This window comes from Aspergillus sydowii, assembly GCF_001890705.1.
Source record: "Aspergillus sydowii CBS 593.65 unplaced genomic scaffold ASPSYscaffold_2, whole genome shotgun sequence".
NCBI lineage: Eukaryota > Fungi > Ascomycota > Eurotiomycetes > Eurotiales > Aspergillaceae > Aspergillus > Aspergillus sydowii.
In genome coordinates, this window is record NW_024467860.1 from 2881429 (window position 1) to 2900604 (window position 19176).

The 19176-nt window shown below is 50.7% G+C and overlaps 8 protein-coding genes across 8 annotated transcripts; 3 read left to right on the plus strand and 5 right to left on the minus strand.

The window, feature by feature from the left end:
• Nucleotides 1-18: 18 nt before the first annotated feature.
• Nucleotides 19-2341, minus strand: ASPSYDRAFT_145650 (OPT family oligopeptide transporter; the record flags this gene model as incomplete). The annotated part of the gene is made up of 2 exons (XM_040841546.1): nt 19-1581; nt 1628-2341. The coding sequence occupies 2 exons, from the start codon at nt 2339-2341 to the stop codon at nt 19-21; spliced, it is 2277 nt and encodes a 758-aa protein (XP_040706610.1).
• Nucleotides 2342-2873: 532 nt separating this feature from the next.
• ASPSYDRAFT_28424 (GNAT family N-acetyltransferase) lies at nt 2874-3398 on the minus strand (the record flags this gene model as incomplete). Its single annotated transcript, XM_040844519.1, has 1 exon — nt 2874-3398. The coding sequence occupies one exon, from the start codon at nt 3396-3398 to the stop codon at nt 2874-2876; it is 525 nt and encodes a 174-aa protein (XP_040706611.1).
• A 537-nt stretch (nt 3399-3935) lies between these two features.
• ASPSYDRAFT_86457 (D-isomer specific 2-hydroxyacid dehydrogenase family protein) lies at nt 3936-5012 on the plus strand (the record flags this gene model as incomplete). Its single annotated transcript, XM_040851663.1, has 2 exons — nt 3936-4455; nt 4519-5012. The coding sequence occupies 2 exons, from the start codon at nt 3936-3938 to the stop codon at nt 5010-5012; spliced, it is 1014 nt and encodes a 337-aa protein (XP_040706612.1).
• Nucleotides 5013-5347: 335 nt separating this feature from the next.
• On the plus strand, nt 5348-6729 carry ASPSYDRAFT_669376 (uncharacterized protein). The gene is made up of 2 exons (XM_040850375.1): nt 5348-5796; nt 5851-6729. The coding sequence occupies exons 1-2, from the start codon at nt 5782-5784 to the stop codon at nt 6595-6597; spliced, it is 762 nt and encodes a 253-aa protein (XP_040706613.1). The 5' UTR covers nt 5348-5781; the 3' UTR covers nt 6598-6729.
• ASPSYDRAFT_41503 (WD repeat protein) lies at nt 6668-11359 on the minus strand. The gene is made up of 7 exons (XM_040846297.1): nt 11108-11359; nt 10843-11031; nt 8495-10756; nt 8005-8448; nt 7712-7958; nt 7410-7660; nt 6668-7359 (listed from the first exon to the last, which is right to left on the minus strand). The coding sequence occupies exons 1-7, from the start codon at nt 11186-11188 to the stop codon at nt 6862-6864; spliced, it is 3972 nt and encodes a 1323-aa protein (XP_040706614.1). The 5' UTR covers nt 11189-11359; the 3' UTR covers nt 6668-6861.
• A 335-nt stretch (nt 11360-11694) lies between these two features.
• Nucleotides 11695-14992, minus strand: ASPSYDRAFT_144836 (Sfi1 family protein; the record flags this gene model as incomplete). Its single annotated transcript, XM_040841470.1, has 2 exons — nt 11695-14849; nt 14929-14992. 2 exons carry the CDS (start codon nt 14990-14992, stop codon nt 11695-11697), a joined length of 3219 nt encoding a protein of 1072 aa, XP_040706615.1.
• A 324-nt stretch (nt 14993-15316) lies between these two features.
• On the plus strand, nt 15317-15804 carry ASPSYDRAFT_41505 (uncharacterized protein). The gene is made up of 3 exons (XM_040846298.1): nt 15317-15404; nt 15460-15555; nt 15617-15804. The coding sequence occupies exons 1-3, from the start codon at nt 15339-15341 to the stop codon at nt 15635-15637; spliced, it is 183 nt and encodes a 60-aa protein (XP_040706616.1). The 5' UTR covers nt 15317-15338; the 3' UTR covers nt 15638-15804.
• Nucleotides 15805-15859: 55 nt separating this feature from the next.
• On the minus strand, nt 15860-19171 carry ASPSYDRAFT_145628 (isoleucine--tRNA ligase ILS1; the record flags this gene model as incomplete). Its single annotated transcript, XM_040841543.1, has 2 exons — nt 15860-18664; nt 18743-19171. The coding sequence occupies 2 exons, from the start codon at nt 19169-19171 to the stop codon at nt 15860-15862; spliced, it is 3234 nt and encodes a 1077-aa protein (XP_040706617.1).
• Nucleotides 19172-19176: the final 5 nt, after the last annotated feature.

Below are 19176 nucleotides of genomic sequence, written 5' to 3' on the forward strand. Positions count from 1 at the left end.
CATTACCAAAACAGTTTCTCAGAGATGAGGAACATCCCCACTGGCCAAGAGGAGGTTCACAATACTCATGATCCCCTCGCCGAGAATCAGCCCAGAAGCCAAGACGACGACACTAGATGCAGCGGCATCTGCAGCATCAGTTCTGTCCTTGGCCGCATCGGATGTAGATTGGCGGCCCGAAGTAAGGGACCTATCATCGCTTTCCGTTGGTTGCGTTAACCCGTCTGCCTGAGAGGGCTCGGTCTCGGGTTTAAGCTCGCCATTTGATGCCGTATGTCCTCGAGACCACCACCAGGCAATGACCCCGCCGATGGCTCGAGCAAGTGTGAATGAAGGCACATTGAAGATGCCAACGGCGACTGCAATACCGCCAGGAATCCAAGATCGCCACGGAGCTGGAGTACCATACGGCCGGCCGCCGTTGGCAATTGGGGAGGCAGCGATGATCCGGAGGATGGTTATAGCTACAAAGACTGCACCAGCAATCGTGGAAGCCTCCCATGCCATTGGCGGAAGACCTTGGCCAGTGACAAGACGAGCAGTGAAGATCCAGACGTATGCAGTGGGTGTTTGGAACATCGGGCCTGGTACCTCGTAGACGTTGACGTACATCTTGTAGACGGCAGTGGACAGGACAGCGCCGACTAGGCTACCGATCATTTGGCCGTAGAATTGAGCCTTGGGGCTTGCGCCAAGGATGTGTCCTGTTTTTAGGTCTTGCATCATGTCGCCGGCCTGCAGCGCGCCGGATTCGGATACAGCGCCCGCGAGGAGATTAGTGACGAGCGCAGTGCGACGGGAAAAATGGGACGATGGTGTTGCGATAGAGAAAAGTAGTTGGGTAAGTTTGCTGATCCCAGAGACTGGGTTAAGATCTGTCTCGCCTAGGGCGCGAACGCCCATGACTGACAGGAGAACGGCGAGGAGTGTGGCGAGGCTTGAGAGAAGGGGCGATATGACATCGCCAAAGACGACGTGCATACAGATGACATTCAGTATCAGAGTCAACGGAAGCAAAATGAGAACCGTTCGCATGGAGATTAGTTGAGAAGGAGGTGCATCGTCATCGTCGGAGGTTTTCGAATCGAGCCCAGGTTGAGCTACATTGCTAGGGGATGACGATTCTTCTGTGATGGGACTTAGGGCTGAGTATTGATAGGAATAGCGACTGGGAATCGAGGGGCTTTTTGCCACGACCCAACGCCCAATCCGGGTATTGTAAAACCTGTTTATGATCTTTGGTGCAGCTCCCACCGCAGGTTTTACTACCAGCCAGCCCAGACTGACAATGGAGTCCGCCAGCATGATGGCCAAAGATACCCAGACGATCCACGCTTTGCTTCCGTCTTCCCAGCTGTCCACCGGGCCCGGTGCCCATCCGCGAGCCTTTGCAAGCGGTGACAAAATACCCCAACCCAGCACAGCCCCGAAAAGCATGTGCATGCAGGTTGAGGGTCCCATAATAATTCCTTGTCCAACATATGCCGGAGACGGATTCAGCGTCCACAGCCAATTATTAGCAAGGGTAAGGCCCAAAATCGGGATATCGCGGACTTGGGGCACGAAATAGGAGAAGAGCGTCTATTTTGGTCAATGTAAGTCTCAAAATCAAGATCAGAGGACTTACATAAATGCCAGAGAGTGCAAATGCGCCAATTAGAAGGCGCATTTTCGACCTCCAGTCTCTTTTCACGTCTTCAGATTCTCTAGTAGCCTGCTGCGGTAGAGTTTCTCTTTCTTCGATGCCCCGTGATAGCAAGGGTTCGGCGTGCTCTTCATCTTGTTGGTCTCCAGTCGAAGCAGCAACGCTTCTTTGTGCATCCTTCTCGCTCTGCCCACCCCCATGCAAAACCCTTAACATCAAAGCCGACGCAGTTCCACTGGGAAACTTCAGCTTTTCCCGGACGATTACTTCCTTTCTTAGGGGCACGGCAAAGACAACACCAAACAAACACACTCCCAGACTCCATAGAGCCAATTTCCAGAAATTCATTCTCAACGGGCCACCCTCCCCGGTACCTCCGTCCCCCGACGGCCCATCTTCTCCATCCCTGATAAGAAACTCCAAAGCGGGAATGACCCCAACAAACCCGCAGCCAAGAGGCATTGTCCCTACAGCTCCGGCCACGGTCTGAATCAAGACGTTCTCGATGGGCGTGAACGGGTAGGAGAGGTACTTGGAGAAGACTTTGAACACCGAGAACCCTATCAATGCCGAAGGCATGGCCATTGTACTGATCCAACCCGTCTGCAATCCAAAGTAGGTATTCGAGAAGGTGATGAGGGCGCCGATAACGAGACCAACCAGCAGGGACCTCAAGGTGAAGCTAGGCGGGGGCATCTCGTGGAGTCGGTGCGACGTATCGCGCGGTCCATATGTATCGCTGTCTTGGCTATCTCTTGGGCCATGACTACTGTCAAGCAAGGACGTATTCGGTGCCATTCTGGAGCTGTCGTCGCCATCGCCCGGCCGGGAGCCTGGCGTAATGGATTGGTAGTTCATCGACTCAGAAGCCGCGCCGGCTGTTTTTTCAAATCACAGCACGCAACAACGCAATCGGCCAGATTCCTAGTCATATAGTCATGACGAATACAGTTAGATACGCGGGAGAGGAAGTCGATGTTGGAGGAAAGTTGGAGGAAGAAGGCGTCACAAGCACAATGACTAAGCTGGCGATAAGCGATAAGCAGGGCCCACTTCCCCAACTCCACGCAACACAACTGACAAGCTACAGTAATGCTGGAGCACCAAGCGAATACCAAACATCATCTTCCAAGTGGTGGAAAGAGTGGGATATTTATCCTCTTTGTCAGATGAATATGACGCAAGACTGTCCACTTCAAGATGATCAACTAAATTCCACATTGGCCGTCTACAAGTCTATCGACATCATAATTTCCCCATCTTCATCCGGCGGCTCAGTCTGCCGAAAGCCCAGTTTCCGATAAAACTCAAAAGGTGAATCCTCCGGCTTCACGGTCTTGTGCAGGCCCTCGCCCGTTTTCCCTTCTGGTGGTGTCGACATCACCCCCAATGTCTTTGCCCGGGGATTATGCTGTCGGATGTGCGCAATCGCGAACTCCACGCCCCGTCGGCCGTATCCAAGACCCTGGTACCGACCGTCAATCATGAATCGCCAGATATAGTAGGCCTCGCTAGGATCCCATATTGCCATCATCAGCATGCCGACAAGTGTGTCATCGGCATAGATGGCTCGTACCCATGCGTCTTCAGAAAAGGCTGCTTCGCAGAGAGACCACACGTTGGGGGCGAGGTTTCCTGCCTGGCCGGGTTTGAGGCTTAGGTTTGCTACCGCCCGCCAATTGTCCTCGGTGACTTCGCGATATGTGAGAGTTGAGTCCCTGGTGGGAGTGTGATTGCTAGACGTGTTCGTCATAGTATTCGCGCGACGAAGAAACTAACAAGGAACCATTAAACTGCCTCTTACTTTGTGAGCGATCTTTTCTTTTCAACAGGTTAGAATTTTTTAAAAGCGCAGTTGGGGCGTCGTGGTATAAACTATATAAGCCGCAATAACCTGACTCATCTACAGGGTCCTAAGGAAGTCAGATGGATGCCAATAGCCAATTACCTGAACAACTGCTGCTCTCACTGAGTCACTGTGTAGCAAACGCCGACACGGTTACTATTACATGGCGTATAACATCTGTTCTACAAATTAGTCACAGAACCGCTCTTTTCAAGACCGAGTCCAGGTACAATCAAGACATGTTCATGCACTGATGGATCTGCGTGTCTGTCACCACAGACCCGCAGGGTGTCATCCACAGGGCGCCGCCCCACCGTCCATCCATGCAAGTCGCAACGCCTTGACGCCCGCCAATGGAGCCGACAAAACCAGGAATAAATATCTAACAGTCCGCTCACTATCTGGGACCGTTTTCACCAATACCCGAGGACAGACATTGTCGAGATGCCTCTCCCGTCAGCCCAACATCATCACATCGTCTTCCTGCAGGGAGCGGCGGTCCCCCAGATACCCCAATTCAACCTCCCCGCACCATTCACGTACTCGCAGACTGTTCACTCCTGGACATCCCCTGCCGAGGTTGCAGAACGCATTCGGGTTGCATCAATTCTCGTTCTATCTGCCGTCCGAATTGACGCCGCTGCACTCTCACCCGAGAACAGCCCGCATCTCAAGCTCATCGTGATGGTTGCTACCGGCTATGACTGCGTGGATCTTGAAGCATGCCGGAAAAGAGGAATCATTGTCTGCAACTGTCCTAATTCCAATATCGAGGCTGTGTCCGAGCACGCAATAGGGTTGTACTTTGCGACGCGACGACGATACTTGGACATGCACCTGTCAACGAGGGCAGGGAACTGGAAGAAGCGCGGACTGCTGATGTTTGACTATCTTGATAAGGACGGAACTCCCCCATTAACTTGCCAGGACGAAGTCGCTGGCATAATTGGGAATGGAAACGTTGGTAAGGGCCCAGCCCAAGCCTCTCATAGAGAAGCTGTAAGAAGCTAATGCGGGCTATACCTAGGGAAAAGAATTGCCACAATGGCACGTAATCTGGGAATGAAAGTGCTAGTATCCGATCGCAAGATATCAAGTACCAGCACCACAGACCCTTCAAGAGTACCATTCGACTCAGTCATCAGGCAAAGCACGGTACTTTTCGTCGCTGTGCCGCTTATCGACTCTACTCGAAATTTCATCTCAGCACCGGAATTCGAATCCATGTCCTCGCATGCTTTGGTGATCAACGTTTCCCGGGGTGGCACCGTGGACGAAGATGCCCTCATTCAGGCATTACGCGAGCGCAAAATCTCAGGGGCAGCCACAGACGTATTCAAAGAGGAGCCTGCAGGTCCTGAGACTACACCGTTACTCGCGGAAGATGTTGGAGAACTTAACATTATTGCCACCCCGCATCTTGCTTGGCTGTCCCAGAGAACCTCTGTCAACTATGCGACGAAGTTAAAAATGGCGGTTGAAGCTTGGACATCAGGGCAGCCTGTCAATGTCGTGACCTGACGAAACTACGATTCGCAATAGATAAGAGAATCTCAGAAGGCTTCTTTTTTAATCACAGTATCAAGTAGCTGACATCTGAATCTGAGACTAATACACCAAGTACATACTACCGAGTCGCATCATTCCAACCCAGTATGAAAATCCACGAGAGAACGCGGGCTATGTTGCGAATAAATAAACTCCCGCGCCAGCAAAAGCCAGGAATGTACGATGCGCGGCACGCGATTTGGTAGTCTGCCAATAGAACCTCCACATGGCATGATAAAGCTGATGAATGGAATGTCCGTAGCCCGCGCGGAGTCACATACTTCACGCCGTCGCGGAGACGCAAACGCAAGGCTCAAATCCCACATTCCGCACAGTTCTGTCAGAGAATGAGACATTTGAGATTTGGGGATATCATTGCGTTTCATCGCGTGGCTTCATTCACGACTTGTCGTGTCGAGTCCGTTCTTCCCAGCCCTCCCAGTCCCAGCCATGTAAACACATCTAGATATGCGAGGCACGGAGTGGCAAAATCGGCTGACTGGTGGGCAAAGAACAGGGTATTTAATGGCCTATTGGTACCGGGGTGTTTGAATATTCATCATTGCATCAGGCAACCAATCTACATTGAAGTTTCTCTACACTACAATCAGCGCGCCCTAACCACCGTCGATATCACACCTCTATACTACCCGGTCTATACTTGTCTACAATAAGAACCCTCTGCCTATACCACATCTGCCTATACCACCCTTGAAAGATACGACTTTCAAACCGAAAAAAAATGTATTGGACAACAGTATGTGCCTTTCCTTCTCATCTTATCTTCACCCTACTAACTCAATCCTCCCAGCTATCCATTCTCCTCTCCCTGCTCGCAACAACAGCCCACTCCCTCCGCACACACCGCATCACCACAAAATTCGGCCCGTCATGCCCATCCAAATCCCAAATCCCAGGTGGCCTCGACCTCGACGAACGATTCACTGTCAGCATGAACATCCGCGAAGGAGTCTGCCAGGGCGTCCCCGTCCCCATACCCCTCGGCTATCTTAACGAGGTAGACCACGTCTCGTTCGCTCTGGAAATTGACGAGCGTCAGCGCGGACATGGGGCAAACTTGAACTCGAGCTCAAGCCCAAGTATTCACCCCAGCGCAAACATACATCCAAGTTCAAGTGCAAGCGTAACTCCAACAACTCCGACACCAACACCAACACCAACACCAAGCTCAATCTCAGTAGCGGGCTTCTGGCGCCGCAAGGAGAGCCGCCCAAACATCGAGATCTGCACGGTGCGCCTCTTTGAGCGACCGGGATGCTACGAGCCGGTGCTCATCCAGCGCGAGTTTTCTGTGGGTTCTGGGACTGGCGGGGAGAGCCAGTGTGTCCAGCGGAGCCGCGAGTATATGCCTCTTGCAGAGGTTTTTGTGAGGATTGATTGTTCGAATGGAAGTGGCAGTGGATATACTCATGCACCTGTGACTGGGAACGGGACTGCACATGCTAATGCGACGGCTAAGGGTCATGTCTCGCATCCTCCCAATGGTGTTATGCCTGGGAGATGGCAGCAGAGGAGGCTATCGCTTTTGGGTCGTTAGATCTGTTTAAACCGGGTTCTGTTTATGTGAAATGATGTGACTATGTTTTTCTTTTTCTTTTTTTTTGCTTCAGTTATGGACCGGCGTTTCGGGATTGAAAGGTTTTGAGATTATCTTGGTGTTTGTTTTAGATTCCAGATATATGAATTATGAGTAGCAAATGTCGTTCATGAGAAGAAATAATCCCATCTAAATGACAAATATGGAAGATTCCAGCTACCTAGTATATACATCATACACGTAAATCAACAAGGTATCTAAATGCTAAAACCCGAAACTATCAAGCAAAGAGTTCGCATCCGGCTCATGGAACATCGTCGGCGGCGGTTGCGGTTTCTTCGGTGTGACCGGCTCCATTCCCAGACTCTCCTTGGTCGGCATATCTGCAACAACAAGACTGCTTCTCCGACGAAGCATCTTGCGATAATCAACAGCGCCATCAACCAAATTGATAGTGCCGTCCTTCGTGAGCTGCGTGGACTGGGGTTCTTTCAGAAACTCCCAGTGGCGGACGAGTTCGAGAGCGAGGAGGTCACATCCCATTCGGCCATACAGACGAGCATTGCGGAGAACAAAGTCCCACTCGTCTTTGGCGGATACCTTAGAGGCACCCTTAAGCGTTTGTAGTGTCATCTCCCGGAGTTGTTTGTATAGAACAACCAGCGCTGGGTCGTTGGACAAGTAGGACTTGGCTTGTATGGGAATCGAGCCAGGAGTCTCAGGCGAGTTCGGAGTTGAGGGGATGAGTGATTCGACGGGAGACTGGAGCTCAGTTAGTTTGGGTTCGATAGGTACCAGTTTGTGCAGCATACAATAAGTGATCGCACAGCCATATCACGGCGACCAAGCATCCAGAATGCCCATGAAGCCATCCACCGATTCCCATCAGTGGCAGCTTCAGGTAAAACTCTCGTTTCCAGAATCTCCTTCAGAACAGGCCCATCATCCCCCTCATATGCACGTGTGATGGCAATCGCAAGCTGAAGATCGCCAACCTGGTTCAGACAGACATGAACAGCATCGCGCAAGTGGTCCGCAAGAAGGAAGAACGTTGCGGCGTATTCTGTATTCCGTGAGTTAGTATTATTAACAGACGGAACCATCAGGAACTCACCAAATCTGCGTTTCCCAAGCAAAGCATATGCGTTCTTCAGTGCAGCTGTTTGCCAGCGGGGCTCCCGAAAATCGTTTGCCAACAACTTTTGTGTCGCAGATTGTTCACGGTTCCAATGAGCCATCCGCCAAAGACCCTGAAGAATGTTCTTCTTCCGGAGGGCCAAGTAATACAGAGAGCAATCAATTGGATTCCTCTCTTCTGATTTGGTGTACTCATTACGGGCTACCACTTCCAATTGCTCTCGCTGCGAACTATTAGCAAATGTCTCATCAGAAAGGATTCGTCCTTACAATCGCCACGGGATTCGACAGCCACATGAACATTCCACTCTCGCGGGCAGCCTTCCAGGACAGCTTGCCACCAAACTGCTTTGATGCGAGATCTAGGAGAATGTCCTGGCTGCTGCTATGGAAGGCCCAAACTATCTCTCGCCAGGATACTGTGTCTTTATTTGCAATTCCCTGGGTCCTGCGCAGCATATGTTGTCTGAAAAACAAAAGATAGCGAGCAGCATTATCATCCATTGATCGACGGTGCTTTTCAACAGTGGCAACGCATTCAATCGTATCAACCAGTCGGACTTGTTCCTGGCTAGTTAGCTGCGGTAAAGCTACTCTGGCGAGGTTGTCATTGAGAATGGCCGCGCTATCCTCGTCCATCACTGACGGTTCATCCTCCAGAGAAAGGTCGGCATATGACGAGTTTAGTTCTTTAGAAACTGCTTTTTGTGGTGTCTTCTCCGTGTTAGCCTAGAAACAGCCTTATTAGGATTCAACTTACATCACTATCCCAGTAAATGTCTTCTAGCGGCATCTCCAGAAAACCATCAATATCGTCACCCTCCGTGTAGAACTTCAATTTCCGATGAAGGTTCATCAATATCGAATGCACCAAGTTCGTCTTACCGCTGAGTATACATTGCGCAAGGAATTGCGGGTGGAATACGGGGAGCGGACCGTTCAGCCTGCTTACGACATCGAAAAGACCAACAGTCGACGAGCCCCGAGTAGGTATGCGAAGCTGTGACACCAAGCGGTCTGCAACGTTAATCTCGTTCCCGTAAACGAAAAGTTGATTGCCCGCCCCGATAGCAAGGTGGCCATTACTCAACCAACATGAGTCTCCGATAGGGTGAGGCGTCAGATCGCGGATCCATATCTCGCGGATCTGCGTCCAAGAAGGGCCAGAATCAAGATAGTCATAACGCAGTTGCGAGAGCAGGATTACCTTGTGCGGAAATCCCACAGCGAGAACGGATTGCATATCCGGAGTGGATGTCCAGTCCAGGTCGCGGATAATATCCTGCTGCGAGAAGTGCTCCTCAAACTCGAGCTGCGCCCCGCTTGTATCCCAAATACTTAAATGTGTGCGGTCCTCGTCGACAAGTGCAGCTTTCTTAATGGAACTTCCACTTGCAAGCGTTGGGTTCGTGATGCCCGTCTCAACAGTAGACGTTAGTAACCATTCTATGCGCCTATTCTCTTTATCAACCTTGGCAGTCCATGTGCGAACAACGCCAGTCGATGTATAAGATAGTGCTATATCAGGAGAAAAGAGATCAAAAAACCCAGACATCTGTGTCCGAGGGCCGGCGGGGTCGACGGGTAGGAAATATGCGACGTCCTCTTCCAGTCCTAAATCGAAGGAGCAGAATTCCTTCAAGTAACACTGGGACTTAGCCTGTCCTTCCCCAATCGGAAGACTGGCTTCCCAAGCAATCCCAGTCATATCGGCAGCGATTGCTGCCAGGTATACCACACCGGCATTCTTATCATGCGTAAGCATCTCCAGGACGCAGAGCGGTTTACTCGAGAGCTGGAATGTCGTAGATGCAAGTTTCTCGGCATGAAAGGAGCGAACGTCCCATAGAGATATGCCATTATGATGCAAGTTAACAATGAAATCTCCATTATCGATTACGCAACTGCGGTGGATATGCTCGTCGGAAAACAGCGTGCTCTTACGGGCAAGTCCCGAATCGCTTTCTCTCCGTTTCTGTTTCCATACTAGGGCTTTGTTGTCATCGGTACGTGAGGTGAGAGTGTCCCCAAAGGCGTTGCGGACTATTTTCTTAACAGGCCCAATATGTCCAGTCCAGGATGCCTTGCGCGCTATCCGATTTTTGAGCGGGGCTGGGTCAAACAAAACATCAACCTGCGAATCAAACCATTCAATCCGTCCATCAAAATGGTGAATCAAAATCGAAAGCGTGTCTTTCGGGTCTGCGCTCTGAAAAGCACATATTTGAGCGTAATCTTCTTGCGCAGAGCGTCCACGCAGAAACGAGAAATCCAAGCCTTCGACATGGAGAATGTTAAACACATTCAATTCAGACAGCGTCTTTGAACCGACATCTTCCAAGGCCCAGGCAGACATATGTCCCTCGCCATCTATAACAACACATATTTCTGGGCTTTTGTTTGCCACTTCGATAATGTGCTCTAACGCATGGTTTCCTTTGTTTCCCGTGCCCCGTTCCACTGCCCGCTCAGTTACGCTGCAGAAATCCCTACTGTCGACGATGAATCCATAGCGGCGAGAGATGTCCGTGCCATTCGTCTGTCGCGGTTGTACAGAGACGCCCATATCGATCTGGGTCCAGAAATGCAGTGGGGCCGGAGCATGGTTATCAACCGCCGCCCATACTCTAATATTATTGTCGGCACATAGTGTGTAGAAGACATTCGCCATCGATTGTTCTCCATGTAGCGGCCTGCGCCAATGGAATCCCGTAATGACGGCGGGATGCGGGAGGTACGACACATCAAATCGCACATCGTCTGCCCCAAACGCTAATCGTCTCCATACTTTGACGAAGCGATCATAAAGCCCCGTTGTAACGATGAGGGTCGAGTCCGGCGAGAACTGCGCGAATTTCACAGGGTTTGCCAACTTTTGCCTCCATGCCGCCCGCGGTTTGTCGTTCAGAAACCACAGTGTCAAATACGAGTTTCCCACAAGAAGCTCCTCGTGTGAACCCCACGATATCGTCCGGACGGTTTCTTCGTCATTCTCGTAGCGGAGGGTAGAGGACAGCGACCACTATCAGATTCGAAGACGTTAGCACCATTCGGCATTCTCAGAAGCTCCACGGCCCAACTCCAGCATCCTTAAGCGCAGTGACAAACCTTCAGCGTTTCGTCGAGAACCCCATACGGCTGGTAGACGAAAACATAAGGACCTCCGCAAACAGCTATCTTCCCTGAAGCTTCATTTATTGCGACAGCCTCCAGCGCCTGTGTGTCATCGACGTAGATCGTCTGTAGGAGCTTGTGCGGACCTCCGAGTATAACCAGAGCTTGGCCGGAGATGTACACCTAGCAAGACGCGCGAATGCGTTAGCTCGATAACAAACTATGAATTTCCAAAAATTGCCTCATTTTACAAGCTTACAACAACTCGAAGATCATTCCACAGCGCGGTGTCGAAAGACTGGAGCTTCACAGGGGGCCTCCCCGGTAGTACAGCTCGCATAGGGGTGGTCGTGGGGAGATCAGACGCTTGGTGCGCTCAGGACGGATAGTACAACATTGCCAGGTACGAACATGAATAGATTTCAACACGTAGAAAATCTTGGAAGATGTCCGCAGAGCTTGGACGAGGGGAGTCCGGTGGTGCAAGCAAGGGTTGGTGGGAGAGTTAATGTTGTCTCGGGATCCAGAATGATGACGCCGATCCCGCACCAGCTCCTCCGCTTTTCCGCCGTGTGACCGTGCGGGCCTGCCAGCTGACAGCATAGTATATCACCAAACTGAGGCATCAAAACACATAAAATGAGGAATTATTAGGCCAGTTGCTAGCAAAGCAGAGAACTGATATAAAATAATATGATTCTATTTTGTTCATCCAGTGTCATAAATACAGATCTTTTACATAGCGCTCGTTCCGACAAAAGGGTATCATAATCGCTATCCTTGCCCAGCAGAAACGGAATGGAGAGAGGGTATACTTAAAAAAACATAGACTATATGTTATCGAGTTTAGGGTCGTCGATTTGCCGACCCTTTCCCGCTCGTGGGCGACTCCGGTTCCTGATCAGCGAACCGAACAGTCCCCAAAGCGCTACTGCGTCCTGTGCGATCCCGTCGACTAGACGTAGTTGGAACAGTAACGCCCTCGCGTAGGAGTCTACTAGCGAAGGGCGTATGGAGGGGTGTTGCTGGGGTTGTTGAAGCACGTGCTAGTATCCGAGCTCTCGCTGCCCGTTTTGAGGGTGAAGTCATATTGTTAGGCGTAGCTAATGGAGTTGCCGATGGGCGCTCGAGTTCAGGGGCAAAGTCGTTCAGTTTGAAAGGCGTCTCGACCTGCCAAGGGTCAAATATCGACCTCTCTGCACCGGTAGCACTAGCACGACTGGGGTTTCTCGTGGGGCTCACTAGTGGTCCTGGAGAATCTCGAGCCTCGAAATGGAATCTCGCCTGATCGAGCCAACGGCGGAAGAAGCCTCTTGCGTGTTTCCTGAGATTGCGTTCCCCGAAGGCCTCCGCCGTTTCAGAGCTGTTGTGTATTTGGAAAACCCGGAGACTAAGTTTGCGAAGATGGGTGTTGGCTTGGCCAAGTACATGTAGTCGATACACATTAACAGCTTGTTCCTCCAGCTGGCGAGATGCAACCACACCTTCCGCCCATCGTATCAGCTTGTCATAGGCAATCTGTTTGGCGTAGAAGGCATCCGCGTCTTCACACTCTTGAATTCGTTGTGCGGTCTTTTCGTGCCACCGCGACAGTAACTCCGATACAATGTCCAGATTCTTCGCCCTATCAAGTTGTAAAGCTTGCTGTTCAATGTCAAGTATCTCACGCGTCTTGGACTGCCAAGTTGACAAGGCCTTTGATGCAAGATTGACTTTGATCTTTCGCCGCACCGTGGCGTAAGCTTCCTGCCGACGACGTTTGGCAGAGTCCAACGTTGCGGAACGCCAGCACTTCAAAGTCCGAGTCGATACGAAATAGAATCTGGCATCCCGAGACCACTCTTCCAGTCTCGTAACATGCTCGTTTTTCGAGCGCCAGGCCACAAGCGATTCCTGGACAAGGCGCGGGGCATAAAATTCAAGAGCAATATTTTCGCGTTGGTGTCGAAGCGCCAGTCGGGTCCGCCAGGCATCAAACTTCGTCCGAAGTAGGTCGTCATTTCGTCGGTCCTCGTGAATATCGGCGTTATGGAGCAGTTGTGTATACTTTGTACGAACATTTGTTACAAACGTTGAGAAGACATCTCGTTTGATCCGTCGCTCGCGAATTCGCTGCATAAGTCGATATCGCTCCGCTAGAATCCATTTGTACATTGTCTCAATTTTCAGGCGCTCTTCAATTCGCGCACTTAATGCCTGGCAACGGAGATTATCATTCCACGCCACCCATGCGTTTCGTATGATTCTTTGTCGATCCATCTCCCTTGCTTGATTTAGCATGTCAATTCGATTTGTCCATTGATCAAACGCCGTTCGCATGATGTTAGTGTCAACCATCTCTGCGACATTAGTAGCGGCTGGTGCCAGACGAGCCTGGAGCTTCCATTCGTCGAAAGATCCCCGGAGGAGCTGGTGCCTTTGCATGGTTACGGCCTGCTGCTCAGCATCAACAATTGTTTTTGACCTATCCCGCAACGCTTGGAGCGTAGATCTTAGGGACACTCGTCTATTTGTCATATCGATCTCATGTATGCGTTCTCTGTTTGTTCGGAAAGTCCGCAGCCAGTAAAGCAAGGAGCGTCTCTTGATGCAGAATTCGTGCCACCTGGGAGCGCGTCTCTCGCAGAGACCCCAGAACCACTGCCAGTAGAACCCATTTTTTAGTTTTGCATCATGATGTATAACAGCCTGTGTCTCTAGCTCTTTGATATGATCGGCCCTTTGCTTCCAAGCCTGCATGGGTCGTTGTAATGCAAATCGTTGGGCCTTGAGAACGTTGACGGCGGTTATTTCACGCCATGCATTAAAATACTTGACACCAAGGATATGTCGTCGAGCTTTAGTGGTCTTTTCTAGCTCATCAGAGGCGACTGCTGCCCAGTGGGTGAAAGCCTTTGTCATCAAATATACGTCTCGAGCGCGGGCGGCGCGCTCCTCCAGGTGGTTGAAGAACCTCTCTGTACGAGCTGTTTGCCTTTTCTCTCGGATGATGGAGTTCCATGTTCCGAAAGCCTGCCGAATTAGAGTAACTCTATCCCGGTTTAGGGCGACCATTTCCATATTTTGGTGAGCCTGCTGTGCCTGCACAGCCTTTTTCATCCACTGGGTCAAGATACGTCTGTTTAGAGATCGTTGGCGATACATATTGAATGTTGAGGCATCCCTCAACAGATCCGAGAGTGAAGGCCGGTAAAGTAGCTCGGGCGGTAGATCGGGCTTCTCAAAGGCTCCATCAACGTCTCCTGAGACTAAAGACTCATCGTCATGCCCATCTTCCTCACCTGAGCTTGAACCGGCAGAGCGTACGCTTCGGGATTTGGATCTTTTGGCTTGGGAAGCTTCTGTCATTCTCCTTGAACGGTCTTCATTAACGGCATCCGAGAATTCCCTCGTTCTTTCCTTAGCAGACTGTAGGGAATCCATTTTACTAATAAGGCGTCGGCCGACGTCCATGAATTGCGCAATCAGTTGCGTCCTGTCTGGCGATTCGGCCCTCCTCGGTGTGTGGTTCGGCTGAGATGGGGCCTGGAACTCGGGCTTGCCGGTTTGTAAACGCGACAACGAGGATCGCGAGCTTGGGCGATTGATAAAGCTCCGAGTAGTAGGGTCATCGCCAACGTCGTACATCGAATTGAATGAGGCTCGCCGCGGCCGGGGTGTCTGGATTTCTTGTGAAGCCGGTTCGGCCCTCGTCCGTGGTTGGACATCGACAACGGAAAGATTGTCGGTATAGGCGTCGGTGTCATTATCGTCATTGCCAAATTCAATCACAATGCCCATTTGCTGAAGCAGGTTCTCAAACTTCTCAAACAGAGTATCTCCTACGACGTCTTTGCTTCCCATCTTGAACAGGAAGCGCATACAGGCATAGCCTGGATCCGCTTCCGTTCCATGTTCTTCAATCGCCGCATCGTACTCTTTGAACAATACTCTGTAGGGAAGACGATCTGCGTCCGGATGGCGCTCCGCGTGGCTAATGATCTGGAAGAGGAAGCCGACATCTAACAAACAGATAGACCGCCGTTAGCATTGAAATTCCGCAGAAAATAGGTAGCAATAGTGGCTAATGTAATCGCGTACCTTCGTCTGAAAGGGCCGGATCTTCGTGGGATAGAGCTCTTCGTTGAGCGGGAACGGGAGGCATCGAAATATCCGCGACCTAACGCGTGTTTTTCGCAGATGGCTCATGGAGACGAGAAACCAAATAAACCATTGCGAGCTCGAGAGTACGAGGGAACACACAAGCTCGTCGTTCTGGAGTTTGCGACACCGAAAAACATCGGTAAATTCACAAACCACAAGCTTGAGCGGAAGAGTGCCGGGCCAATCTGTGACTTGGTGTTGCCGACTGCAACCAATGTTTTGCTTGATCGCGCAGCCAAACATTCACGCCAGGTCACGTGTAGTATATCTGATTATGTAATTACGGTTGCTTATCCAGACTTTTGGTGGCACATATTCAAGCATTAAGTCTTACAGAAACGGGAAAGATGACATCGACGCGGACACGGCCTATAGAGAAGTTTGCAAAGGCCACTTCCAAGTGCGCTGTAGAGGTATGCTTGTGTTCTTTGGTTGTTCTGGCCGAAAGGCTGACTGGGCGGTTTGCAGGCAGCGGCGTATGGCAAGTGCATCGTTGCCGATTACCAAGGAGTACATAAAGACATGTGCGCAAAGGAGTTTATGAAGCTAAAAGACTGCTTCCTGGTATGTTAATTTAAAGACCCTGTCCTTTGTAACGAATATGTTTGACAGCAGATGTAAACAGGCAGCATCCAAGAAGGGTTGAATGGGAAACCCACGTGCTTAATTTGCTAAGGACATGTGTATATTATGGTTCCTGGGATCTATTGTCTGATGTATACTACACTGGGTTTTGCTTTATGGTGTTTATGATGTTTAACCTGAAACCGTGGATATATTGTTTAAAGGAAATTCACTATTTTGAGACCAACATTTCTACCATGACTGATATCTGAGTCTAAAAAATCATTTCTGCGTACCCCGAAATCTACAGCTTTAGCAGCCGCAACAAGAACGTAGCGTTTTGCACTTCCTGTTCCTCTTGCATGATCATACCCGCCTCGTCTCCGCTAGGGTCCTTGCCATCAGCGGCTTGGTATTGCTCAAGCGGCCGACGCACAACTTTCTCAATGACTGGCGCTTGTGTTTCAAATGCCTCCTTAATGCCGACACTATCCGGATCCGTGAGGATATGGTATTCCATCTTGACATCATCAGTAGGTACCAACCCAGCCTTCTTACGGAGGCGCTGGAGTCGGTTAACGATTTCTCGACCAAGTCCCTGGTGTGCCAGTTCGGGATACAGCTTGGCATCAAGAATAGTCAACACGTCGTCATCGGCGTTAGGCTCCTTGTCTTCTGCCGAGGAGTCCTGCTTAAGGCCTCGCTTCACCACAAGGTCTCCTTCCACAAGCTCAATACCGTCAACAAGAATCTTCTTGTCCGCAACAAACTTCTTGACATCGTCGCTACTCAATGATGGCAAAGCCTTCTTAACCTTCTGTACATCCTTCTTCAACTTCTTGCCGAGAACTGGCCAATCAGCAGTCACACTGTATTGGACGTTGTATTTTTCCTCGTCAGTGGACAGAACGAGCTCCTGAACGTTGATCTCTTCAAGGATGTAGCCCTCTAGGGACTTCACATCGTCCAGGTATTGCTGGTCCTGGTGGATCACGACTAGGGTCTTCAGGGGAGTCTTCAGGCCAAGAGATCGTCGTTCACGGGAGATACGGGCCATTTCAATGACCTTCTGCATCCGTGCCACTCTTCTCTCGACAACCTCATCAAACAGCTCCTCGCGGACCTCAGGGAAAGGAAGGAAGTGGACACTCCGGCTGTCTTCGCTGTGTAGGGACTCGGGGATGTGGAGGAGAAGTCGTCCATAGATGCTGTCGGTGAGGAAAGGTGTGAATGGGGCAAGTCCGCGGACCAGGGTGTAGAGAACCTCGAAGAGGGTGTTCAAGGCGTGCAAGGTGTCGTCAACACCGTTCTCACCCTTCAGGCGCTTGCGGTTGAATCTGATGTACCAGTTTGTGGTATTTTCAATGAGTCCTAGAAGACGGGGAACGACTGTATACAGGCGGTATCCGGCCATCTCCTCATTGACAAACTTGAGAAGACTTTGGCAACTGGCCAAAATCCAGCGGTCCATGACGTTGGTGTTGGTAGCCTCGACCTTTGGATCCCACATGAAGTCGATTCCTTCGGTCTTCTTCAGAAGAGCTGCCTGACCTTCAAAGAACTTGTAACTGTTCCACAGAGGAAGGAGAACCTTGGCTACAATTTCTTTAACACCAGATTCCTTGAACCGGAGTGGCTCTGCGCGAACAACCGGGGAGTTGATGAGATAAAGGCGGAGGGCGTCCGAACCATACCGCTCCATGATCAGAGAAGGATCGGGGTAGTTCTTCAACCGCTTCGACATCTTCTTTCCATCTTCAGCAAGAACAATACCGTTGACAACGCAGTTCTTAAAGGGAAGCTTGCCAAAGAGGTGTGTACCAAGGACGGTCAAAGTGTAGAACCATCCACGGGTCTGGTCCAGACCTTCCGCAATGAAATCTCCAGGGAATCCCTTCTCGAATTGCTCCTTGTTCTCAAATGGATAGTGTTGAGAGGCGTATGGCATGGAGCCTGATTCAAACCAGCAATCGAACACTTCACTCACGCGGCGAAGAACACCATTCCCTTTCTTGCTCGGAATGGTGATATTGTCCACCTTGTCACGGTGAATGTCAGTAATCTCCCCTTCATATCCACTGAGCTTTTTGAGCTCTTCAATGCTGCCAACAGCAACAATCTCGCTGAAGTCCTCGTTTGCCCAAAGCGGTAGTGGAGTACCCCAGAATCGGTTACGAGAAATGTTCCAGTCGCGAGCGTTTTGGATCCAGCTAGCAAATCTCTTGTCTTTGACAGCACTGGGGACCCAGTGTGATTCTTCAATGCCTTGGAGCATTTGCGGGATGATAGGCTGAATCTTAACAAACCACGAAGGAACAGCCCGGTAGATCAGGGGGGTATCGGATCGCCAACAGAAGGGGTAGCTGTGAGTAATCTGACTATCGACGATAAGACGTCCGCTTGCCTTGAGGTGCTTGATGATAGCCTTATCGGCGGCCTTGACATGTTGCCCCTCGAATTCCGGTACTTCGGACGTGAAACAGCCCATGTCGTCCACAGGGTTAGGTGGAGGGCGATTCTCGTCGATCACGCCTCCTTCCACACCAACCTTGTAATCGTCCTCACCATATGAAGGAGCCTGGTGAACAATACCGGTACCATCATCGGCGGTGACATAGGCGGCGTTCAGGACGCGGTATCCGTGGTCCTTGAAGGTTTTGTAGAAATAGTCGAAGAGAGGCTGATACTTCCAGTCCTTCATCTCCGACCCCTTGAACCGTGCAACGATCTTGAACTTGGCCTTCTTGGGATCCTTATATAGTGTTCGAAGCAAAGATTCGAGCAGGACGTAATGCTTGCCAGAGGCTTCATCGAAAATCTTGATGTATTCGAATTCCGGGTTGACTGCTAAGGCGGTGTTGGAAGGAAGGGTCCAAGGTGTAGTTGTCCACGCAAGAAGACAGGTCTCTGGGTCCTCCACAAGAGGGAATGTAACAACGACGGCGGGGTCTTGAACGTCCTTGTAGTTTTGCTGAGCCTCGAAGTTGCTAAGCGGGGTGTTGAGGGCAGTCGAGTAAGGCATGACACGGAATCCCTTGTAAACGAGTCCCTTGTCGAACAGCTGCTTGAAAACCCACCATACGGACTCCATAAACGAGGTGTTCATGGTCTGAATCGCGAGAACATCAAGTTAGTCTCGGGCTCCAAGTTCCTCTCGATTCCAACAAAGGGCTTAGATAGGACTAACCTTGTAGTCGTTATCAAAATCGATCCAGCGACCAAGTCTTTCAATGGTTTGGCGCCATTCAGATGCAAATCTCATGACAATGGCCCTGCACTCTTCGTTGTACTTTTCGATTCCGAACTTCTCAACGGCCTCCAGACCCGACATACCCCATTTCTTGTCGATTTCGTACTCAATGGGCACACCGTGTGTATCCCAACCGAATCGCCGCTCGACATAGTGGCCCTTCATCGACCAGTATCGGGGAATAATATCTTTAATGGTGGATGCCAACAGATGGCCATAGTGGGGGAGGCCGGTAGCGAAGGGGGGCCCATCGTAAAAGGTGTAAGGTTTCCGGCCCTTTGAGAGTTCAACCTGCCTTTGGAAGGCATTGATCTCCCTCCAGCGCTGCAGGACGATGTCCTCCTCCTTGGGAAAGTCAATGGACATGGTGG